The 26,484-nt window shown below is 37.1% G+C and overlaps 1 protein-coding gene across 2 annotated transcripts in view; it reads right to left on the bottom strand.

Annotated features, from left to right (window-relative positions):
• Window positions 1–26,484, bottom strand: part of URB1 (URB1 ribosome biogenesis factor) — a 70,617-nt gene that overhangs the window by 20,550 nt on the left and 23,583 nt on the right. For both annotated transcript variants that reach the window (XM_087966713.1, XM_087966714.1), the window contains exons 10-22: window positions 24,829–24,966; window positions 22,981–23,154; window positions 19,587–19,725; window positions 18,558–18,680; window positions 15,831–15,943; window positions 10,883–10,996; window positions 7,235–7,351; window positions 5,718–5,856; window positions 4,714–4,881; window positions 4,174–4,358; window positions 2,739–2,963; window positions 2,188–2,361; window positions 125–971 (exon numbers count right to left, since the gene is read on the bottom strand). In XM_087966713.1, the coding sequence (XP_087822839.1) occupies window positions 125–971; window positions 2,188–2,361; window positions 2,739–2,963; window positions 4,174–4,358; window positions 4,714–4,881; window positions 5,718–5,856; window positions 7,235–7,351; window positions 10,883–10,996; window positions 15,831–15,943; window positions 18,558–18,680; window positions 19,587–19,725; window positions 22,981–23,154; window positions 24,829–24,966 (2,656 nt within the window). The remainder of the gene's footprint in view (window positions 1–124; window positions 972–2,187; window positions 2,362–2,738; window positions 2,964–4,173; window positions 4,359–4,713; window positions 4,882–5,717; window positions 5,857–7,234; window positions 7,352–10,882; window positions 10,997–15,830; window positions 15,944–18,557; window positions 18,681–19,586; window positions 19,726–22,980; window positions 23,155–24,828; window positions 24,967–26,484) is intronic.

Here is a 26,484-nt window from a genome sequence, read left to right on the forward strand (position 1 = left end):
AAATAAGACAACCTTTCAATGTCCTACTTTTTAAAACAATGTTAGGCTTAAAAAACTAACATATTATTCCCGAGGCGCTCATAACATGGTTAGAGTAGTGTTAAAAATCAGCTGGCATGATTACCTTTTGATAAGCATTTGAAATGTTGCTTCTCTTGACAGTCCAAATACACATTAACAAGGGGCATAAAAAGGGCTGCATTCATTTTTAGAAATTTGCTTGTACTACTCTTCAGACACCAAAGCTCAAAATGAAGCAAATGAGTGTGAGAGTACTGAATCAACAAAGCTACAATAGAAAGGGAAATTTCTGTGGAACGCTTAAGGCACAAAAGCTGCACTTTAATGTCAACTGCCAGGGCAAAGGTAGGTTCTTTCTGTATCACACACATAAAGATGTTTTCCAACTGTCCGGTGATACATGCAGACAACAGGATACTCATTCCTTGAATGTGCTCACTTGAAAAAAAGGAGTCTCCTTTCAGAGAACCTCTTTGGTAACCATCTGTGAGCAGCTGCATCAAAGTTTGTCCATGAATGTTCAGACATATTTTTTTTCCAGCTAAAGTTTCAGATTTTGAAGTGGCGAGGTTGGCCTTGCAAAGTTGTAGCATGATCTCTCTCAGTTGGTCCGTATTCATATAAATGTGCAGCTCTTGTAAAGCTTCTATCTGCAGAGATTTTTTGGGAGATATTCTGCATCCTTCTTTTGCACCAGTGTGCAGCTCTTCCAAAACAGTCTTTGTGATGGCCTCAAAATATCTGCAGAGTATATCTAGCTGATTCCTAAGTTGTAGCAATGGGCAACTCATTTTCAACAAGTCAAGAATGTTGCGATTTAGATGACTTGAAAGTAGTTTTACTTTAATTGGATTAAGACTGTGTGGAGGGAGGGAATGTTGTTCTATAGCCAGGAACCAATTTTCCAGTATAGGGTGTTTGAAGACCAAAGAGAGCATCTCTTCCATGATCTAAAATAGAAATAATTGCAATAAAAACTTTGTCCAATAAACATAAGAACTTTATTGGATTAGAACAGTGTCTGATCAACATTGTTTTTCACTGTTGCTCCCTAGTAAAGTTCACTTACTCAGTAAGAAAGCAACAGCCTTCTCTAGTACAATTAAGAGTGGGATCTGAAAGCTGACACCTGATAGTACATTCAGCCTGAATAATATAGATCAAATTGAAAAAAAAAATATTTATCAAAAGATTTTGACTGAAAAATTGAGAAAAATGGTTCCACAAAACAAGAACTACTTTTAAACAGTAAATGTTTTACAGCAAAACCAATTTTTGAGGGATGTGCTAAGTTCCTCTTCACAGGATATGCTGAAGTGGAATCTAAACAGTTGTCAACGATACCTTAATCTGGATTTCTGGACTGAGATGGGTGTTGCACACAATGGCTTACATGTTCCCTGTCATTCTATGATTATGTAAAGTTATCTCTGATATTTTCCTATATAAAAGGTAAAGGTTCCCCTCGCACATACGTGCTAGTCATTTCCGGCTCTAGGGGGCGGTGCTCATCTCCGTTATAAAGCTAAAGAGCCAGCGCTGTCTGAAGATGTCTCCATGATCACGTGGCCGGCATGATTAAATGCTGAAGGCACACAGAATGCTGTAACCTTCCCACAAAAGTGGTTCCTATTTTTCTATTTGCATTTTTACATGCTTTTGAACTGCTAGGTTGGCAGAAGCTGGGAAAAATGACAGGAGCTCCATTACGCAGCACTAAGGATTTGAACCGCCAAACTGCTGACCTTTCTGATCAACAAGCTCTGCGTCTTAATCACTGAGCCACCACACCCCCTATACTGCCATATACTGACCAACAATAAGCGGTGTATAAACAGTTTCATTCTTACTGGAACACATTATAATCAATCTTAGATAGCACATCTTCCTCTACTAGGAATTGCATGTCCTACCAGGACCATGGCACATTTTGGAAAATGTAGGCTAAATACAAAGTATTAGGTCGTGAATTTCATTTTTCAGATTGCTATCTAACAAAACTTGTGCATGAGAGATTTTTTTTCTCTCACTGTAGTCAGAACATGACTCATGGCTCATTTTAAGCAAAAAAATAAAAATATCTCATGGATTTTGTCCATGTAAATGCACAGTAAAGAGCATGCATTATTTTTTTTCTCCAGAATATCCACACAGAAAAATTAGCACCTTGTCATTCTCAGAGTCTTGTATCAAAATTTCTGCTTCCATAAAAAGTTCAGGTTCAATCTGGGTATTTTTCTGTTCAGGCTGATCACCCAACTCTGTATCACCTTTGTGCAACAAGCTCTTCAACAAATCCATGTAGACAGTAACAAGGGAAAGGCCATAATTTTTGCCCAACTGTTGGAAAAATGATAGACAAGTGATAAGTGAAGAAAAAAATGGGGCATTGAGAAAAACATCTCAATTATATATTTTATCAAAGGGACATATTAATTACTGCATATAGGCTTCATTTATTTGTTTTGCAAGTCCGTGCAACATGTTTTGTATCTCCATACAACATTGTAATCAATGCTTACAAGTGGACACTACTACAAGCATGTATCTTAGAAGCCTGAATCAAGAGATTATATGTATTTTTAGCTACATACAATACACCTGCTTCAGAAAGTGCATGTTTGCTGTCATCTAAAGCTGAGACGGTCCTTAATGTAAGGATCTGTACGTAATTATTAAAGTTGCTTTCAAAAAAACAAGAAGAAAAAAAAGCTCACACTGCCGAAGTTCTCCACCGTAGTTTTTAGGTACAGAAGAACATGTTTTAAAGCCAACAAGAGCTGCTGAGGCTGGAGCTGGGAAATAGCTTCATTTAGCTTTGTTTGAATATCCTCTTCCAATAAAACAGCAACACCTTTCTGATAGCTATTCTTTAACAAGGTAAAAAAGGAGGAATCCGATGACCACACCTCATCCACACTCTTGTTCCTGTCTTCCTGGAACTGAGTTAAGAGCAAAAGAAAACAGAATTACATGTATGTAAAGGAAACTGTTTATAGTTTTACTTAAACAGAAGAAACTTGGAAAAGGAACCAACTCCTCTTGCCAGAAAACTAAACTACCTGCAATAAGTTTTTTTAAATTAGGCAAAGACATCAAAATGACAAAAGCAGCATCAGGCAATGAAACACAAACTCACTTGTGTGGGTTTTTCCCCTCCATTTAGTTGTATCCAATTTTTGGAGACTGCCAGGACAAGTTCCTGCAGTTTTCTTGGCAAAGTTTTTCAGAAGTGGTTTGTCACTGCCTCCTTCCTAAGGCTGAGAGAATGTGACGGGCTCAAGGTCACCTACAGCTGGCTGTCATGGCTAAGATGGAACTACAACTCATGCTCCCCCAAATTCTAGCCTGATGCCTTGACTACTATACCAAATTTGCCCTCTACAACTTGTGTACATGCATGCAGTGTCACAAAACATGTACCAAAGGAATGCTGATCAGTTGCTTCATCTTTTTTCTACTTCCTCCAAACAGTCCTGAAATTAAGGTCAAGCTTATGTGAAATTAAGTTTTTGTTGCTCTGTTTTGGATTAATTTTCAGACAGATTTCTTTTCAAATTAGCTTTGAAAAGAACAATGTGCTTATATCGAAATTTATAACAAAACACATTTTGTAATACCAATAAAAGAGAATATTTATAGCTCAGGGTTAAAACAAGGGGGCTTTAGTGCTCCCTGAGCTTGGTTGTTTTCTTACAGACCTTTCGTTACCCAAACTAGGCAACAGCATCAGTGCTCATTAGTGCTTATTGTTTTATAGTATACAAGCGTATTATTCTCCTAGGAACATCAATATAAAAAACAAATCAAAATAATCTAAAAGAAATTCCATGGACAGGAAGAATTGTTTATTGAAAAAAACAGGGCTGATTTAGCCTGTTTTTCCTGCTACCAGACTTAAATGAACTCAGTTATAATATTTTTTTAAAAATATATCAGATAATATCAGTCCACTTTTCATAGTATAGTTCCACCATGCCACCGATTGATGATTTAAAAAGATGTATCAAAAAAGAGAAAACTAAAAGGATGGCCAGATTTCAAATTGTATAACTAAATTTGAGCATGTTTTGCTATGTATAATTCCCCCATGTGTTATAATGTTAACTAACATCGAATTATGCTATTTAGTGTACATTTTGACTTGCTTACCAAAGCTTCCTTAGCTTGTTGTGGTATCCAACGATTATAATAACAGTTGAACTGACAAAGATGAGCACTGACAGACTGAAGTTCTTTATCATAGTGTTGAAACATCAGGCAAAGGGCTAAAGGATCTCGTTGAGAATGCAGGAGGTCAGTGAACACAGCAATAAGGTATTCCACAATGCTTTCTTCTACAAAGAGAATCAGCAACTATAACAAAACTAAGATTAATGCTTGTGGTTTCTAAAACTGAAGTCTTCAAAGCCTCATTCAGAGAGCACCATCAGCAAACTTCAATCAGGAAGATTAAAAATTGAATGATTATCTGTAGAGAAAAGCATAATGTTTACCTTTCACAATAAAAATCAAAAGCTTGATTTTGATTGTGCAAATTAAACATTAGGTTTTTTTTTGCTACTTATGTGTAGTTCCCCTTTTATGTGTGCTTTTACAAGAATTTTTAATATGTTAAACAGCATTTTAAGTTGATTATCACTATTTTCATGGAAAAGCAGGATAGAAATTACAGAAACAAGCAAAAATAACCTCTTGCGTTTTCATCAACAAGTAACTTATTTCTTGCTTCTAAAGAAGATGGGACGATTGCACTGAATGGAAACGTGTTCACAATCATGTCTTCACTTAAAGTGCATCCAATTTCTTCATTTAAACCTTCACTGTCTTCCACAAGGACATCAATCATATCCAGAACATCTGATTTAGAAAGAAAACATTTACATAAAAATATATTTCTTGATATCAGCAGCAAAGGAGGTAACTGTCTAAGGAAAGAGATTGCAATTGTTAATTTTATAGAAAGAAAATAACATGTAGTATTAGCACACACCATATAAATATGCAATCTACCTTACAAATTTTTAATTATAGTTTTTAATGTTTTAAAATCATATGGCAAGCAGTAACTTTTTAAACAATTAACATTTCTCATTTTATTTAACAATTAGATATTTTATAGTAACACACAATATTATTTATTAAGAAAATTAAAAATATATACTTTAAAATTTCTACTGTAAAACAATTACAGCAGTTGAGACTGACTGGAACTGAAACTTCATAGAAACTCACATTTGAAATCAAGTTTATTGAGACCCATCTCATCCACTAATTTAAATGAAAATCTATTCTAATTTATCCTACTTTGTTTTGGCCAAATATAATGCATGTAAAAACAATACAATAGGAAAAAGAGCATTTCTTCATCTAGTGTGACGTGGAAACCTGATTGTGGTTGCTTACCAAAGTTTGGAAGAAGCCTTGTAAAAATAAATGCCAAAAGCAAGCTAATGCACAAATATTTTTTTAATCCAGAAAATCCTACAAATCTGTATCAGTAATTGCTCAGAAGCACAAAATTGAAACTAACAGTCTTTAGTTCCTAGTAGATATGCAATATATTAGTTAATGGCTTTAACTTTATACGAGATTTTATAATTGATGGCCTTCTTTAAAAAAATGTTGCTTTTTTGTAAATTTCCAAGAATATTAGTGCTAGATTAGGAGAATGATTTTGGAAGAATTGGGTATACCATCAATATGAGAAATAGGTACGCTGATATTATCAACATCTTGTTTAAATAAGTTGACCTGAAGAATGCTTGCTTCTTGAACAAAGTCAGCTGCTTTATCCGTATATGGATAAGGGTTGGTTACCACTTTGACCAAGACCTGGAAAAGGGAACAAGTATTTATTAAAAGATGAATTGAAAATAAGACATTTGAAATCAAGGTATTATAGAGAATAAATTCCTTAATCCTCCAAAGGAGAGATAGGATGTTTTTTTCTATAACAAAAAATTAAATCCATTTTTAAAAGATATTGAAGTAGTGCATGTTGTTTTTAAAACCAATTGATGTACATGTAAAACCAATACATGTAGCTCAGCTGAATAAAAATACAAGGAAAGCAGTCAGACTTCAGAAATTCATATCTGTATCAACTTTATTCTTCAAGTAGATTCCGCAATACATACTCCAGAATATTTTTTTTCAGAACTTTATATCAACCAAAATAATTCCCTGAAAATCCTTTGAATGATTATACAGCCTTATATATTTTTATTATCAGAACACAATTTAATCAAGAAAAGTAACATTGATCAACCAAATTGTATTGTGGCACTTTAAATACCTATATATCACTTTTTTGAAGGTTTGATTTTTTTCCCCACTGCAATTGCTAAACTATAATTACATACAAGTTCATACATTATACTAACCATAAGGAAGTAGCTAGGTTATGGTTTACTGAACCGAGACAATTTAAAGCAAATCAAATTAAATATTTTTAATAAGCCATGATAAAAATTAAGCGGGATTAAGTGTGATGTGTGAACTGAGCTTTAATTGCATTACATATGCAAACTCATTTCATGTTCTGGTAATCCCAAGTATTAATTAAATGTATAATATATAAATAAAAACTAAGCATATATTATTATTATTGCTGTTATTATTTTCTACTCTTCCTTCTAAATGGATTGTTCTTGAATATTTTGGGCTATCTTTGAAGGCAGCAATTTATTTTTAGTCATCTTTAATCAATTAGTTCTATAAGAAAAATTAGCAGATTATTTATTATTCTTTAGTAAGACAAAAGATTTATAAGATTTGAAGAGAAGTCAAGGTACTATTATTCTTAACCAGTGAGCTGTTTGAGAAGTAATCCTTCAGGGCCGTATTATGCCTTTCCTGCATGTCAAATGAAATTACTGCTTTCACAGGAGGAAGGAAGCAATATGTATATAAAAATGTCACTGGGAGAATTAAGGCAAAGTTTACATAATGTGCCATTCTTTCCAATGTCCTTTGCTAAGTTTGCCACATAAACAATATCATATGGATAGGAAAAGAGAGCCCATGCTTTTGTCAATAAGATGTAAATCTCTATAATAAAAGGCTTTGTTTATCTCACTTTCTTTGTTCCATCTTCCCTGACTACAAAATGTCAGGTTCCTATAATTCATTCATAACTTTTGAAAGATTTTGCTATTAGCAAAATGTTACTCTTGGCATTGTTAAGCTGATTAATTAGCATATTGTTTACCCTTTCCAAAAAATGAATCACGATTTCCTGTTTGGCTTCAACTGTATTATCCAAATGATTGAGCCACAATTCAAGTTCCTTCCCAGTGTACTCAAATACTCCACTGTCGTGCAAAACCTATTAAGAAAACAAGTACCAGTATTATACATACATTTTAGCTGCTATTTCTGTACAGCAACTTTTTACTCTGATTGCTAACAAAAGCTGATGGCAGATTAGTCATTTACCATGACCTTTTCCATAAAAGTCTGCTACGCTTTGTTAAAAACAGGTTGTACTGTAATACAGATTCTGTTCAAAAATTGTGAAAGCCTTCTACTTCTCCTCTCTCATCATTTTACATTACTCGTATCATTTCAGGAAATTAGTTTTTGCTTGTACCAGCGATTAATGCAAACTGCAACTGAAATCTCTAAAATAGATGCAAAAGCAATGTTAATTACCAACAATCTGTCTAAACATATATAGCTTTCACACATGCATCTCTATTCGAGGATCGTTATGTGCAAACAGGTTCTGCACAAGCATTTCTTCAACCCAGTTTGCCAAGAGTTGTGCTTACATCCAGACTGTTACTTGTTTATAGCAAAGCAGTTGTTGAATGTGAAGCAATTTATTTGCTTAATTTATGATGGCTTACAAAATGAGTCATCTGAATGTTTATCAGGACTTAGTGCCTATCTTTAGCATCTAGTTATCAGATGACAGAGTGGGAAATAATTACTATCTCTCCTCCACATCCAGAGGCTGCTTAAAAGAAAACCTCAAATTCCCAAAGGTTCACCACAAAGGCATCTTCCAGTTGCAGTTCAGTCTTAAAAGATCATTCTGTATATTACTCCATGCGCTGATCCAACAGCTGTGCAAATGTTAAATGCAGGCTTGCTAATGAATCTCACTGCTATCATACAATTGTAACAACCCTTGGCAAGCTAAAGAAGGCATTCACAGCTTGCCAGTTTCAGATTGTGCAAACAATGGTTCCTGAGGGATGGCATGCCAGTATTGTATAGTAACAGCAGGGTGGAAGCTTCCCACATTATTATTATTTTTTTACTCACTGAAAGAAGCCCAGATAAAGAAATAAACTTGTTCCTATTATGGATAAAACAGTTGATGGGACAGCCTATTAAATAATGGAGGATTGCTCACTAAAATGTAAATACAAGGGTTGCATGTGCTGATAGGTGCTAAAGAGAGGTATAGTTTATAAAAGCAAATATTTCATGTTATATGGATATGATGAATGAAGAATGAAGAAACTTGAAGACATCCTTGTTGAAGTTATTCAGAAAAAAATTACTTGCTTAGATGCATAAATAATTGGTTTCACATGTCAAACTAAGTTATCATCTAATTTATATGTTTTTTGTAACATGCAAACCTAACTACTAATGATAAGTTTTAGTATAAGGTGTAAATTTAGCCATTGTTGATCATTCAGCAAAAAACAAATTAAAATAAGCTACAGATTTGCCTGATATATGAACCAAGTCAGTAACTATGTCCTATTCCAATGGTTATGGACCCTGGTTGGGAACAATAAAAGTAACCAACTAATTCTTTGCCAAAAAATAGTTGAATTAAAAGTCTTAATTGAAAAAGTCAAGGCAAAGCCTTTTCTTTTAAACAGTCCCAACAATATGTCACTTTTGTTACACTGAGGCTGCAAACATTTATCAATTTAATTAACATTTATCAATTTAATCAAGTTAACAGTCCAAAATATCCTGGTAAGTTCCATGGAGTTCACTGGAATTTAGTAAGGGCCACAATATTGCAGCTGAATTTTAAAAAGTTGTCATGTTTGTGATATCTACAATATTTTTTCATACTTTTAACTGCCCATCTCCCTCAGATGGTTTTCAGCCCTACTCCTTCCTTTTTTTAAGGCTGCAACTCTAAACATATATTAAAAAGGGGCTGCCATTTAATTAAGTGAAGTTTACTTCTGAATAAATATGCAACAGACACTAAAATATTAACCATAGCCTTCATATTCAAAACAAATAGTAACTTCTATTAAGAACTTATCTCATTTCTGTCAATATAATCAAGAAGCCCTATACTAAAGGTGATTTTTCAGGAGGCAACTGGATTTCCTTGTTTCTCTTTTGAAGACGTTTCGCTTTGCTTCGCTTCACTTCAACAAGGAAGTCCAGTTGCCTTCTGGACCTTTGTGACAACCATGACCTGGATGACTGAGAAGCTCCATAGACATTTAGCTATGCACTTTGAGATGAACACCCTTCGGATGATGCAGGAATATGAATGGATTTCCAGAAAAAATGCAGACTACAAGAAGCAGTTGCGCTTCAGTTTGAGATGCAGACAACACAGACTCATCCCCAATAACCTGCACCTGTCTTCAACAGTAAAGGGACACACAGAAGACACCCTGCATCCAAGAAGGCTCCACACACATTTGCACTACTCAGGTGACCTTGAGAACACAGATAAACCTCCAAGTGGCCTCAATGACTCTCTAAAAAAATGCAAATGACCAGCTGTCTGCAAGGAATATAAATGCTTCCATTCCCTACCATCCAGTCAGAGCTGAAAAAGCTTCTTGGATGAGAAGTGAAATGTCTTTTTTTTTTAAAAAACCAAAAAAGTCCAGTTGCCGCCTGAAAAAGCGCCTTTGGTACAACTATAACTAGATGACTGAGAATCTCCATAGACATCTAAAATCATCTAGCAAACCATGGCTTACTGTGACTAAACTAAGAGGGTGATCCTGAAATAGGAGACCACCAATAAAATTCATTCCTATGGATATGAGTTGGAAACAGAAAAAAAAATCCTGGAAAAAAGATAGCAGCAAACCATTTGTATATTATTGTCAGAGCAACTATATCAGTAGTCCTCAACATAGGATGTTTGACAAATGGCATCCAATTTTATGACGTTTTTGTCATGATTAAGCAAACCAGGCAGTTATTAAATGAATCATGTCTTCTCTGACAAGCAAAGTCAATGTGGGGGAGGAAACTGGATTTGTCTAATGACCATATGATTCGCTTAATGAGCACAAGTATTACCTGCACATACTTTATCTTTTATATAAAAGCTATTTTAATATTGAACACTGCCTGGAGACGTATTATGCCAAGCAGAACATAATATTTTAACCTCATAAACGAGTCTGGTACAGTGGCTAAAGAGACCAGACTAGAAATTAGGAGACCATGAATTCTAATCCCACCTTAGAAGAAAACCAGCTAGTGACCTTGGACTTGGGCTAGTCACACTCTCTAAGAAGAAGGCAGTGGCAAACCACTTCCAAAAATGTTGCCAAAAAATGTTGCCTGTATGGAATTGTATAGTTGTTGTCCAAGACTGATTCAAAAGCAAAAAAAAAAAAACAACAGATAATTTTTAAAACTGTTAATGTATCCTCATCTGGGAACAGTACATTCAAACAGTAAGTGGTATGTTTTTCAAAACATAAAAAGGGGGTTGCTTATATTGCTAATTTCTAAACCCAACCTTCTAAGGCAACATTTCCCAATCCAGGACTTTACAACTACTTCTATAGATGATGCCAGTTATGTATAAGGAATGGTACATGGAATGGAACGTAATCAGGAAAGGCTTATTAGTTTCTATGGCATGATCTCTGCTTTCACTAGGCAAATAATAACTCACCTTAAAAATCAATTTCTTGGTTGCTATTTTGAGCTGTGAATGGGGGCTGGTGACAAACATTTTCATCAGTAGGTAAAATACAGATTTTTCGCCACAAACCTTCTCAGCTGCATCCTAAAAGAACACATTTGCATCGGTTATAGTTGAATTATTCCAGTTCTCATCACAGTAACTAATATTTTACATTAAATACATTAAATAAGTGTATAGCGGGACCAGATAAATACAGGCAGTCCTTGACTTATGACCACAATTGAACCCAAAATTTCTGTTGCTAAGTGAAACATTTGTTAAGTGAATTTTGCCCCATTTTATGACCTTTCTTGCCACAGTTGTTAAATGGATCACTGCAGTTATTAAGTTAGTATCATGATTGTTAATGAATCTGGCTTCCCCATTGATTTCGCTTGTAAGAATGTCACAAAAGATTATCACATGACCTTGGGATACAGCAAATGTCACAAATAGGAGTTAGCTGCCAAGCATCTGGATTTTGATCATGTGATCATGGGGATGCAGCAATGGTTGTAAGTGAGAAAAATGGTCATAAGTCACTTTTTTTGGTGCCGTTGTAGCATTGAACAGTCAATAAATACACAGTTGTAAGTCGAGGACTATCTGTAATGGAGCATAGCATGAATCAATATTTCATATTCCATATTTTGAATTGGAGAAGCAACAAACAATGTGCTTTTTCAAAAACAAAATACAATATGTACAAATGTATCTTTGTAAGACCAATCAAAACAGTAAAGAAGCCTGCAAGTCTTGGCAACCTTTGACTATGTGCCATCAAGCTAGTGTCAATTTTTAGAATAGAATAGAATAGAATAGAATAGAATAGAATAGAATAGAATAGAATAGAATGGAATAGAATAGAATAGAATAGAATAGAATAGAATACTTTATTGGCCAAGTGTGACTGGACACACAAGGAATCTGTCTTTGTGTAAATACTCTCAGTATACATAAAGAAAAGGTATATTCGTTAAGAATCAAGAATCATAAGGTACAACACTTAATGATAGTCATAGGGTACAATCAACAATCAAATCACACGAGGAAACAGTCAAGTGGGAAGGGATGGGTGATAAGGAGTGGTGAGAAGATTAACAGTAATAGTAGTGTACACTTTGTAAATAGTTGGACAGTGTGGAGGGAATTATTTGTTTAGCAGAGTGATGGCTTTCGGGAAAAACCTGTTCTTGTGTCTAGTTGTTCTGGTGTGCACTGCTCTATAGCGTCGTTTTGAGGGAAGGAGTTGAAACAGTTTATGTCTGGGATGTGAGAGGTCTGTAAATATTTTCACAGCCCTCTTTTTGACTCGTGCAGTATACAGGTCCTCAATTGAAGGCAGGTGAGTAGTAATTGTTTTTCTTCAGTCCTAATTATCCTCTGAAGTCTGTGTCTGTCCTGTTGGGTTGCAGACCCAAACCAGACAGTTATAGAGGTGCAGACGATAGACTCAATAATTCCTCTGTAGAACTGTATCAGCAGCTCCTTGGGCAGTTTGAGCTTTCTGAGTTGGAGCATAAAGAACATTCTTTGTTGTGCTTTTTTGATGATGTTTTTGATGTTAGGTGTCCATTTTAGGTCATGTGATACAGTAGAACCTGGAAATTTGAAGGTCTCTACTGTTGATACTGTGTTCTCTAGTATTATTGTAAGACGTGGTAGTACAGGAGGGTTTCTTCTAAAGACTACTACCATTTCTACGGTTTTGAGTGTGTTCAGTTCCAGATTGTTCCGGTTACACCACGAGGCAAGTTGTATAACCTCCTGTCTGTATGCAGATTCATTGTTGTCTCGAATGAGACCAATCACTGTTGTGTCATCAACAAATTTCAGTATTTTAACAGATGGATCGTTTGAGATGCAGTCATTGGTATATAGGGAGAAGTGGAGATAGCACACAGCCTTGGCGGGGCCCTGTGCTGATTGTACAGGTATCGGATGTGATTCCGCCTAGCTTCACCTGCTACTTCCTGTCTGTTAGGAAGCTTATGATCCACTTACAAGTGTATTCAGGTTCCGCTAGTTCAGTGGTCCCCAACCTTTTTTATGCCGCGGCCCGGTACCGGCATCAGCTGGGCGCCGTCATCCTGTTTTGATGAAAAAGTGCTTCCGGTGAGCTTTCTACCCGGAAAAGCTCACCGGAAGCACTTTTTCATCAAAACAAGATGGCGGCGCCCAGCAAACCAGCGGCCCGGTAGGATTTGTTCCACGGACCGGTCCCGGTCCGCGGACCGGTGGTTGGGGACCCCTGCGCTAGTTGGTTTAATTTACTTAGAAGAGTGTCTGGAATTATGGTATTGAATGCTGAACTGAAGTCTACAAAGAGGACCCTTGCGTAGGTATTTGGAGATTCAAGGTGTTGTAGGATGTAATGCAGAGCCATGTTAGCAGCAGCATCTGTTGATCTATTTGCTCGGTATGCAAACTGCATGGGATCTAACAGCGGATCCGTGATGGTTTTCAGGTGGGACAGCACAAGCCTTTCAAAGATTTTCATAACTACAGATGTTAGAGCAACTGGTCTGTAGTCATTCAGTTCCTTCATGGAGGGCTTCTTTCAAGGAACTGAATGACTACAGACCAGTTGCTCTAACATCTGTAGTTATGAAAATATTTCAAAGGACCATATAGACATATTTCCTATAAGCTGATCAGTTTTCCAACATGGTACACTGCCCAGAGTCACTCCCTGTGAGATGGAAAGCCATATAAATGTATTCTATATAATAAATAAAATATAATAATGTCCCAACAATGTACACAGTACTGCTGTAATTAAGTCCACCTACAATGCTGCTGGTCTCCCTCTTCTTTTTCCTTCCCTATTTCAAACATTATAGAATTTATAAGAGAGTAAGGTCTTCGCATAATGTGTCCGAACTAGGATAATTTGAGTCTGAGCATTTCTGCCTTAAGTGAAATTGTAAACTGAATATTACTTGTACCTGTTAATTTAGTTTTTTTCATTATTAAACTTAATTTAATTTTTTTCACTGTCTTCTTGACTTTCATTAATAAAGACTGCAGGTCATTTGTATGTTGTTATTAGAATAGTGTTACCTATACCAATAGTGTATAGAGAATGCTACTAACATTTCTCCCTTCTTTGGTATTGGCACATGGACTGAATTTTTTAATCAATTACTATCTGTTCATGGACACCCTTTAATATACCAATTCAAGGTTGGAATAACCTTCTGAGTTCAGAGATCTTTCAGTAGCCCTTCTTTCTTTTTCCTTATCTGTTTTCATTTTCACTGTCTTTACATGTGGTTGTAATATTGCTCCTTGTCTCTTGTAACAGCTCTCTGAAATTCTTTCTTAAGTTCCTTCCTGATATCTTTGGCTTTCTTGGTGTTGGTGTTGCAATTTGCTCTAAATCTAATTTCATTTAATTTCTTCTTCATCTTTGTAGCAATCTCTTCATATTTATTCCTAATTTCTTTTGATGATATTTCACATTCTGATTCCCTCTCAATAATGTTCAAGACTTTAAATCAATTTCTAACATTCTTGAAAATGGTGAGTATAGTTCAAAATTATGTAGGCTGGTCGACTTTATTCTTCCATTTAGATCAGGGGTGTCAAACTCAAGGCCCGCCTGCAGGATACTTAGATCTGGCCCGCAGGGCCACCCTGGAAACAGCAAAGGACCAGCGCACAGTGCTTCTGCAAGGGAAAATGGGCTCCCAAGCTCTGTTTTTGGCTGCCACGGCCTCCTGCAACCCTCTGCCAGTGAAAATGGAGCTTGGGAGGGCAGCCCTCCCGATCTCTGTTTTCACTGGCAGAGGGTTGCAGGATGCCTTGGCAACAAAAAACGGAGCTTGGGAGCCCATTTTTACTGCAGAGTGCTTAGGCCACTACAAGCGCCCCAACACAAGTGACATCAAGCTGGCCGCACCCATCCTGGCCATGCCCCCCCCCAGCTCCCCCGAGGTCAAACACAACCCTGATGCGGCCCTTAATGAAATCGAGTTTGATATCCCTGGTTTAGATTGACCTGTACATGAGCAGCTTTGATCTGTGTTCTACAACACCCCTGGGCCATATCTTCACTGTTATAACTGACTTCTTCCACTTCCTTGTATCAATATAGTAAATTTTATTCCTGTTTACTTCCATCTGGTGAGGTCCATATACACAGACATCATTTTGGTTGTTGAAACCAAAGAAATCATTAGATTGGCAGAAATTGGTAAGTCATTCTCCTGCTTCCTGTATTTTATTTAGGCCATACAGTCCAACTACATTCTCTCATTATTTCCAACTTTGCATTCCAATCTCCAACCACAAGCAGCATATTTTGCTTGCATGTCCTCAGTGTTGTTGATTTCAAATTGAACTCATCAACCTCCCCTTCCTGCATCAGTGGTTAGAGCATAAACTTGGATATCGCCACATTAAAGGCTGCCCACAAAGTTTAATTCTTATTATTCACTGATAATTTCACTGTACTCAAATACTGTTTTGCAATAATTTCCCAACAATAAATTCAACAGCCTTGTGTGCTTTATATCCTTAGTAAATAGTATGTTCTTCTAACTAAAATATGCTCACTAATCAATTTCAATTTGTTGAGGCCTAAGTTGACAACGTGTAGTTTGTTCATTTCATCTTTTACTATGGTGAGCTTTCCCATGTTCATGCTTTTTATGTTCCATGTTCCCAGCTTCAAAGAGTTTTTTACCCTACACAGCAATATCACTACTGCCCGATATAGGTTCTTGATTGCTTTAGATTTTGCCACTTCAAGGAGCAAATCTTCCTCATATGCACCTTAAACAATGCAAAAATCTCTTTTCAAAATGATGCTTATGCAGTATTACAGAGATGGCAGAGACATAGATGGTCAGCACAGCAATGGGAACAGCTTACACCTGGTGATAAATACAGACACAGACACATATCTAAACATCACGGATATCACTCTTACCTGTATTCTGAACCAGGAAAACTTATTTGCAGGCAGTTCAAGAGCCAATTTGAGAATATGATAATGCAGAACAGGAGAAATTTCCTGTTGCAATCCTTTTTCAGTAAAAATACCTATGATTTGAAAAGTGTACAGGTGCTGATTAAAGTTAAGACAAAGATAAAATAACCAAACTAAATAAAAAAATCCAAGTAGCATTACACATTAAGATATTTGGATAGCAAGATGGGCAGCATATATTTAATAATAAATAAAATATTTTAGGATCACAACACTGTCTGTCTGTCTGTCTGTCTATCTATCATCTATCTATCTATCTATCTATCTATCTATCTATCTATCTATCTATCTATCTATCTATCTATCTATCTATCTATCCATCCATCCATCCATCCATCCTGAACTTCTGCACTGGAGACAAATTCCTTCATCCAATTACACTTGGCCAGGTAAAGTATTCAATTCAATAAACTATTCAATTTCTAGAACTGCTTGACTCCAAAACAATTGTGGGTGACTTATGCATTTAAACAGGGAGAGTATAAAAAAAAGACATTACAGAGAAGACAATACAAACACATCAAAAAAGACATCAGCAGCCCAGACAAACAATAAAAACTTTCTCTTCCATATTAAACCCAGCCTAAAGGACCTTGACAACCACCCTAATTGAAGACCTGCAACAACAGCCAGGTTTTCAAAACTGTTTAAAGCCACTGCGGAGATGGTGTTCCAAGAACCCAGTCTCTCATTCTTATTACAGTTGAGTTTGAGCCTGTTTCTCATCTCAGGTGCTGGAACAAGACCTATCATCGTAACTGAACCTCAAAAGATTTTCACCCAGCAGGTTCACCTGGAGAGGGACAACCATAAAGCCCTTAGGCTACAGGGGTGGGATTCAATTTTTTTAACAACCGGTTCTGTGGGCATGGCTAAGTTGGTGGGCGTGGCTTGGTGGTCATGTTATTGGCTGGGTGTAGCCAACTCAATATCACTCACATCGAGGCACACATCTCCTGACCTGGCCTCTCATGACTGTGGGGATGCTGCAACAGTCGTAAGTGTGAAAAATGGTCATAAGTCACTTTTTTCAGTGCCATTGTAACTTTGAATGGTCACTCCACACAAGCAAAGTACCAGCAAAGAAGGGAAAAAAAAACTCCGGAGACGTTCCAGAGACAGGAAGTCTAGTCCTGCCAAGAATGTAATAAGGGTTAATGGACAACCAGTTTCTGTAAGCAACACCAGAATGTTTCCTTCCTGCCTTCCTTACAGGATTAGGCCAGTAATTTCTTCTAACAACCGGTTCTCTGAACTGCTTAGAATGTTAACAACTGGTTCTAGCGAATAGGTGCAAACTGGTAGAATCCCACCCCTACTTAGGCACCCATAAAGTGGGGGTTTGAATTTTACCTTTTCTCTTCCTTCTCTTTCTCTTTCTTTCCCTTTCCAATTGAAACTGGCTGAGGAAAAAGGAGAAGCACCATAATTCCGTGTCTCCCACTTCCAATTCCTGTACTCAGTCCAGAAGATACCACAATCAATTACATTAAAAGCCACCAAGTCATCAAGGAGAGTCAGAATAGTTATACCTCTCCCATCCCAGCTTTGCATTCCCAATTCAATTAATAGCATCTTAGTGCTATGCCTCAAAACATATCTAAAGGGATTCACATCCTGTCCATCACAATACTGATGTTAACATGAATTTTAAAAGTTTGGGAAAATGAAAAGGGCTTCATCTGGAATTGAAATCACTAAATTTAAGATTTCCTGGGGAGACGATTCTAAAATTTTAGAACACCAAACTCAAGAGTTCAATCAACTTTTTCAATATTCATCTGCATCTTTCAACTGTGACTGTGGTTCCTGAAGTTGCAAAGCAGTTGCAAAGAAGCTGTAAATCTTGCAAGTTCACCCTGATCCCAGCAGCCCCAGAAGGAAAAAAAAAAAAAAGGAGCCACCTACAACAGTGTAAGGACTATAACAACCACTATGTAGGACAAACAGACAGAAGACTAAAAGAGCACATCCATGAACACCAAGCAGCAGTCAGAAGGCATGGTGAAAGCTCCTTAATTTCACAACACAGGGACAGAACTTAACCATAGTTTCAACTGGGAAACTATGAGCATCCTAAATCAAGCCAAGTTAAAAACAACAACAGAGAATTGCTAGAATTGCTGGTATTCAAACAAATCAGCCATCAACAACCATATAGAAATAAACTATGCCTACATATTGTGCAAAAGAGACAATCAAAAAGCCAAAAAGAAACAAAAAAAACCCCAATACATCTCCCTACCTGAAACCAACATCCACATGAGCAAAGAGTAACACCAAAATTAACCTCAGAGCAAAAATCAAGAAGTAAACAATACCAATTCAGACAAGCTAACCATGAACAAGACTAATCAAAGAACCACTAAGAACAATCCCATTAAAACTGACAGAGCAAGTCACTAATAAGAGCAAACCCAACTCCCTTCTAGCACTGATGATGTTACCTACAGTAGTTTGGTAATGAAATATCTGCAAGAAAGCCACTAAGCTCAAAGAGCACCAAGGACCCCACAGACTGACCTACCTCCCTACCTCCCTACCTATCACGGTCCATCTCATGCAGTGGTATAAGTATACTTAACTTGCTGGTTGCTAGCTAAAGACCTCTTTTATAAATATTATTTTCAATGTATTCCCATTTAGCCAGAGTATGCTTAACATTACCTTTTATTAATTTGCTAAAATCAAAGTTGCTCTGTGCTACTAAGTGAGGAACAACTTGTTGATAAAGGCATATAACTTGAAGTAAAACAGCTTTCAGAAGAGTGATTTCTACATCATCCAAGCCTAGAAAAAGCACAGATTGACAGATATTACAAAAAAACCCACAAAAAATGCCATAAAATAAAATCCCATTTTATATCAGTGATTTTTTCTCTCTACATTAATACAATCCTGAAAAATAGCAGCCACCAACATATGTAATCTAAAAAAGAATCAACTGACAGCATATCTAGGGGATAAAAATGTTAGTTCTAACAGTTTAATCCCAGTTCTTTTGGTGCTTTTAATGAATTATACTCCCTTGTCTGGGTCAGTAATCACTGCCAGCATTGTTATGGCACTGTTTGGGGGGTGGTGGTGGGAGAAATTACAAAGTATTGATGCATAAGACTTTTATGTCTAAATGAGAAGGAAAGAAACATTAGCCGGACTGTTTCTCTGCCAAGTCAGAATATGCAAAATGAAGAATTCTTAAGGAATATATTTCTTAATAGACAAGTGATACTTGCATTGTACTAAATAATACTAACTAGCAGTTAGTGACTTTGCATGGTTTGTCAACATCGGCCCTGTAGGTTATAAACCATGGTTTATTAAATAGCCAATTCTATGAATCCAAAAAACAATAATTCAATAGTGCTTTACACTATCCAGGAATTAGTGTGAAGTGTAAAGTAGGACATTAAGTTGCTTTCTGCTTGCCTTCTATAGAAAACTTCCTTAGTTGCTTTGCTGCAAGAATCTCTTCATTCAGAATTTTGCACAGGACTGGGTTGTTAACAGTCTATAAAACAAGGGTTTCAGAAAGGATATCTAATAATTTTATCACGTACCATTAAAATATAACTTTTACATTAAATAGAGCTTCTCAAAGATCAGCTCAGGGCCATCATGAATTATCAGATATTTTCAGACATTGGGTTAAAAGAACAAATCTGTAAGTACATAAAATGACCAAAGATTCCTTACCATGGTCTTTGTTTGTTTCATTTGTTTCCTCCATACAAGAAGCAGTTTCTGTTCCTCTTTTTTTCTGTCCTTCCTGAGCCTTATCTGGCTTTAGAAAGGACTGCCAGACGGCAATTATGTTTGTCATATCTGGTAAAAGCTAGGTTTTAAAGAAAATTATTATATTATGTTGTACAAAGCAGAACTACAGGAGAAAAATCAGAAATCTGCATTTTAATTTAGTTTAGTTTATTGTCATTGCACCTCATACAATGAAATTAAATGCCATCTTCAGTGTACATCACACATATGAAACTTTTTGAGGGGCTGCCACAGGGAGGAAGGAGTCAAGCTATTTTCTAAAGCGCCTGTAGGCCAGACTAGGAATAATGGATGGAAACTGAACAAGGAGAGATTTAACCAGGAAACAAGGAGAAACTTTCTGACAGTGAGAAAAATCAACCAATGGAACAGCTTGCCCTCGGAAGTTGTGGGAGCGCCATCACTTAAGAAGAGATTGGACTGCCATTTGTTAGAAATGGTGTAGGGTCTCCCGCTTGGGTGGGGGGGGTTGGACTAGATGACCTACAAGGTCCCTTCCAACTCTGATTATCTGTTATCTGTTAACTATAAACATAAAACAAAAACAAACAATCCCGATACTGCGTGGTATTAAACTATACAATAAAATTCAATATAGTTACTGCTCTGGGATAGAAGCTGTTTTTCAGCCTATTTTTATTTAGTGAGAACAATCAACCAATGGAACAGCTTGCCCTCGGAAGTTGTGGGGGCGCCATCACTTGAGACCTTCAAGAAGAGATTGCACTGCCATTTGTCAGACATGGTGTAGGGTCTCCCGCTTGGGCGGGGGGTTGGACTAGATGACCTACAAGGTCCCTTCCAACTCTGATTATCTTTTATCTGTTATTGTCCTGTACTGTCTGCCAGATGGTAATAGTTCAAAAAAAGGGTACCCAGGATGAGATGGATCTTTAAGAATGTGTTGAACTTTCATAAGGCAGCGGGAATTATAAAGCTCTTCAAAGGAGGGGAGAGGACAATCAATGATCCTCTGGGCAATGATGTTAACCCTCTGGAGCGCTGTCCTATCTGCCACTGTGCAGTTGGCAAAACATACACAGGTACAGTAAGTTAAAATACTCTCTATAGTACAGCAGTAGAAGGTCACCAGCAATTTTTCATTCAGTTTTGTCCTGAGAAGTCTCAAGTAGCATTATCTCTGCTGGGCCCTTTTGACCAGTGCTGCAATGTGAGTGCCCCAGGCAGGGGTGGGATTCAAATTTCTTAACAACCGGTTCTGCGGGTATGGCCTAATTTGTATGTATGGCTTGGTGATCATGTGACTGGGTGGGCGTGGCTTGCTGATTGGGCGTGGTGGTCATGTGACTGGGTGGCCATGGCTGGTATGTAAATATTATAAATATTGATGTAAATATTGATTTTTTTAATAAAAAAGAGCAACTTTTACCCAAAAGCAGACAAAGCAGGCAGGCAGATTGAGTTGGTCACAGAATCACAGATTCACTTAGAGATCTATCTATCTGCAATCAGCTACCTGAGTCTGTCACATAAAATTTGCTTGCAAGCAAACTCATAAAATTTTCTAGCAAGCAAACTCACAAAATTAACTCACAACACACCATGTATGTAAATATTGAATTTTTTTTTTATTAAAAAAGAGCAACTTTTACCCCAAAGCAGACAAAGCAGGCAGGCAGGTTGAGTTGCTCACAGAATCAGAGATTAATTTAGAGATCTATCTATCTCTAGTCAGCTACCTGAATCTGCATTGAAAAGCTTCAGTCCTAAGGAAGGTTCGGCTCTGCTTTTAGATTAGCTAGAAAGCAAGAAATCCAAGGATTTCCTGCTTTCTAGCTAATCTAAATCTCCTGGCAGAGCAGAACAGCTGATAGTTGCGGGGGAGGAAAAATAGCAATTTACCAAACCAGGAAAGTTGGATGGCTGGCATGCCAGGTAAGGAGTGAGTGGGTGGGGAGGGGAGGGGCCAGCCAGTGGAGCGATTTGCCGGTTCTCTGAACTGGGGACAATCGTGTGTGCAGCGTTTGCAAGAAATCATCAGCTATGCCGCCTGGACAGCTGACAAGTGCTGTGCTCGGGTGCACAGCATTTAAAAATCCTCTTGTTTCCTGCTTTTTCAACCTCAGCTGTGCCACGCAAAGCAGCTGAGGAGGGAAAAGCAGGGAATAAAGGACAGCCTAGAGCCCGGGCAGGCAGGTGGCCCAAACACCGAACCGGTTCGGTGTCAGCTGCTTTTCGGAGCTACAGGTTCTATAGAACTGAGCTGAATCGGTAGCATCCCACCCCTGGCCCCATGTCAGATCCTCTTTTATGATAATACCCAAAAACTTAAAACTGGCCACTTGCTCCACTTGGTCTCCATTGATAACCAAGGTCTGGATGTATGATCTATTCCTTCTGTAGTCCACTATAAGCTCCTTGGTCTTATTAGTGTTAAGGACCAAGTTATTGTCTCCATACCACAAAAGAAATCGGTCCACCTCATCTCGATAGGCAGACAACAGTCCCACCGCTGTTGTATCATCAGCAAATTTAATAATAGTATTACTAGCATGAGTGGGAATGCAGTCATGTACATAAAGAGTATAGAGTAAGGGACACAACACATAACCCTGTGGTGTACCAGCGTTAAGAATATGGGCCAAGAAGGTATGATTACCTAATCTGACAATTTATGCAAAAAATTGCAAGTTATTATCTGTTTTGAATATATTAACAAGATTATATTTTTCCTGTGTTCCTTTAATCTGTTATTTTTCCCCTATTCAAATTTGATTTCCCATTTAATATCCTACTTGTTTGCTCTTACATTCATTTTACTGTAACTCCCAAACAACCTAAAGCATGGGTGGTTGTAGCCAGGGAGTATAATGGATTCATGTGTGACAATTATCATACATATGTATGATAGATTTGGGACACAAAGGCATATATATGTATTACAATCATCAAGGAGTGTTGCAGTTGCTGTGGTAGGATAAGGGAATAATAAAAATGGAAACCGTAAATGTGTACTAGCTCCATTAGATGTACAGCTATGTCTGTTGCCCCATATTTCAGATGTATAATTACTTTGCCTTTTTCACTTTATTCTAAGCATTATACTTTTAGATTTGGTACTAATATAAACATGGAATTAAATTTGTGAAAAGTTTTTAAATATTGTTAAAACAAAAAAATGTTTATAGCTTCTTCCAAATCAATAGTATTAAATAGGCGAATATACCGAAAAAAGCATCTAATGATATTTATGTCCACAGCTGCCAGAAAAAAGGAGAATCAAGACAGAAGCATTTCTTGTTCATTAACCTGCAAGTCAAGCCTGTTTTAATTTCTCTTTTTAAGACTGTACCTTACTAAGTGCTTCCCGGTACTGCTGAACAAATTCCTTCATGATTAGTGGAGTATAGATTTCTGACTTCTCCCATATCTTCTCATTCTGACAATAGTCAATATTTTTCAGTGCTCTTTTCAGAATAGTTGTTATCAATGAAAAGATAGTATGCTTCACAGTTTTACTGGCTATCTAAAATTAAAACATGGAAACAATTACTATCTTGCACAATTTAACAATGTTCTCTAAAGTTAACTGGTAACAATCTACTGACATGAAGGGAAACAAGTCAACCATAAGTATAGACAAGAGGAAAGAGAAAAAAAGGATGCATCAAACGAATTCAAATCCAAAAGAGAGATATAAACCTAAAATGTCTCTTTAGATAAAAAGATTAAAAGTAGCACACTCAGTCTTTTTTGACATACTGCCTCTTTTAGGGAAATCAGTTATTATCGTTCTCTGCAAAATAGTATGCCTTGAACATGTTGGACTATCAGTCCCATCATCCATGGCCAATATGATCTAATGAAATGTTGCAATGAATTGCTATTTAAAATTAACAGAAGATGCAAAGCAAGGAACTGGAGCTATTGGCTAGATTTGTACACTGTGCTATGCCATAATGTGATTTATTTATGGTTTTACTGCAATATTTGAACCAGATCAGTTGGCTTATTCAATAAATCAGGTTTAAAAAGTTCTGTTGTAGTGTTTGTAAAAATAAAAATAAATTTATATATAATAAATTTATAATAAAAGTTTACAAAACAACGAAGCTGGAGAGAGAGTGCATATTTAGTTAATAAACTTGCCTGTCTATCTTCTCAGTTACAAACAGAAATTGAAATGATTTACCTGTTAAATGTAACAGTTCTCTGACAATAAATTTATTTTTAAAAACCATATATGTTTCTACCTTGTTTCAAGAATTTCAGATATCGCACGTTTCTACTTGCCCATTTTATATTGCACGTGGATTAGGCAAACAATGTGGTCTCAAGCTGCCCAAAGATCTATATCAATCAGGATGCCCTTATTATAAACAGCACTTATTGCTTTTCAGTAATATAGCAAACATTATTCAGAAGCATGGAAGAATGCAAAATGAGGTAATGCTTTAATGAGTTCAACTTATTAAAACAATGGTATCTTTTCAGACTCATTTACAAACTTGCAAATATATACAGCTGCTCTAAAGAAGTGCCATACTTGTACTTGAAAATATTTTTTCCCCAAATAACGTTCAAAATATAGAGTAGACCTTACCCAGGTAGGATAACAATGCTAATAATGTTAACAATGATTTCCTACTACTATATGTTCAAAAGTAAAGTTCTTTATTAGTGCCTTTCAGAGCAAATTGGAAGCTCTGACTTTTATTCTTACTACTACCATTGCACTCTAACACTGAAGTTATTTTTATTTGCAAATTAATAAAACAAACAACGTGCTACATTTTAACGGTGTTTTATTTTAATAAGCCATAGTTAAGATTAATTGCTGGGCAGACTTAATGCTATTAAGACAAAAATCTCCATATGCCTTTTCTGACCACCCTGAAGGAGAAAGGGGGAAGAGTATCAGCCTGAGAACTGCATGGATTGGTTTTCATGATGCATTTTTTTTCTTTTCTTTTTCAAAATATACTGTTAGTACAGTAGGACAGGGAAAGTAGGAGAGAGAAGAGAAGGATCACACCTAAGAGTGTGGCACAATCAAAGTTGACACCAGCCAGAGCATAAAACAACTCAAAATAGCACAATATCAGAAGATATGGAGACACTTGGCCCATAGAATCGCCAAGAGCTGGACACAACTGAATGGAAAACATCATCATCATCATAGTATGGACTAAGTTCTTACATTTAAACCTTGGGTAAACATGGCTTTATTGCACACTGCAGGCACTGTAGTCACTTTCACCATAGAAAGCAATTTAGGAAGTGGAATAAATTCAGTGGTTTTAAAAGCATTCGAAATGTCTGGCTGAGCCTCATAGATCTGAAATTAAAAACACAAAACACATATTTACAAATAAATATATTATATATATATATATATATATATATATATATATATATATATATATATATATATATATATATATATATATATATATATATATAAACACACACACACACACACACACACACACACACACACACATACATACACAAACCCAAGTGATGCAATAGTGGCTGTAGCCAATTCAGCCGGATTCATGATTGTCTAATGCCCAATTGCACATGAAAAGAAAAAAATATAGAACTGAAAATACTGGCAGGAGAGGTCATTATTGAAACAGGAAAACACTTACTAGTTTTAAGCTAATTAGGGAAACACACTACTTCAAGTATAGCATTTGAATCCCATGTTTGCAGATCTTGCTGAAAAAACAATATTCAAATGCTATAATTTCCTTGCACTAAAAACCAACCTAGTCTACATGCCAGAACTAAAGTAATCATCAGCAAAAATAGGCCTCAGCATCACATAACATACATGGGTTTTCTTGCCACTGTATATTGCTGATTTTGCTACTTGGTATGTTGGAAATTTATAGCAATAGCAACAGCATTTATGGTTATATACTGCCCCATAGCGCTTTACAGCCCTCTCTAAGTGGTTTACAAAGTCAGCATATTGCCCCAGAAACAAGGGTCCTCCTTTTACTGACTTTGAAAGGATGGAAGGCTGAGTCAACCTTTAGGGCTTTTACTGTGGTGTTCTAGTGATTTTTGTCATAAGGCACTTCTGTCTGGGCCATACAAATTTGACATTTGATAGAAAATCTCTCAATATACTGCATATATTTTCTCTGCATTTCCAGATGATCAGCAGTGACTGGCAGCATAGAAGACAAGATAAAAAGAACAAAAACCTAGAACCCCTCAATGCTTTTTAGGTATACTAAACATAAATTGGAGGGAGGGGGAAGGGGAGAGGGATTAGAGATACGAATCATTTTCTATTAACTCTACTCTCACTTGATTTTCAAGATTTTACTTATCGTATTTGCCGGCGTATAAGACGACTTTTTTGCCCTGAAAAAGATGCCTCCAATTGGGGGTTGTCTTATATGCCGGGTCGTCTTATACGCCGGCAAATAGTAATTGGGAAGCACTGCGGCTGCCTGCGGCTGAGGCATCTTTGCGCATCCGTGGAATGAATCCACGTGAAGCCGAAAGGAGCAGCCAGCCTTCTCCCAGCTCCCAAGGAACGAGGCTCGACCGCCCGAGCTCCGCTGAGGTATCCGGCTGGGGCTGTCAGGAGTTATTACCGCTGGTGGCTCAGCGGCTCCAGCTCCCGTTGCCTCGGGAAGGGAAAGGCAAACCAGGAGCCGCTGCTGCCATTGCAAGCGCCGCCGCGCTCTTCCTTTTGCCTTTCCTTCCCGAGGCAACGCGGGACTGGAGCAGCCAGGAGCCGCGCCAGCGGTAACAACTCCTGACAGCCCCAGCCGGATACCTCAGCGGAGCCCGGCGATGCGAGCCTCGCTTTCCTGGGAGCTGGGAGAAGGCT

Source organism: Notechis scutatus, chromosome 5, assembly GCF_049901735.1.
Source record: "Notechis scutatus isolate UNSWTSFEM ecotype Mainland chromosome 5, rNotScu1.2, whole genome shotgun sequence".
Taxonomy (NCBI): Eukaryota; Metazoa; Chordata; class Lepidosauria; order Squamata; family Elapidae; genus Notechis; species Notechis scutatus.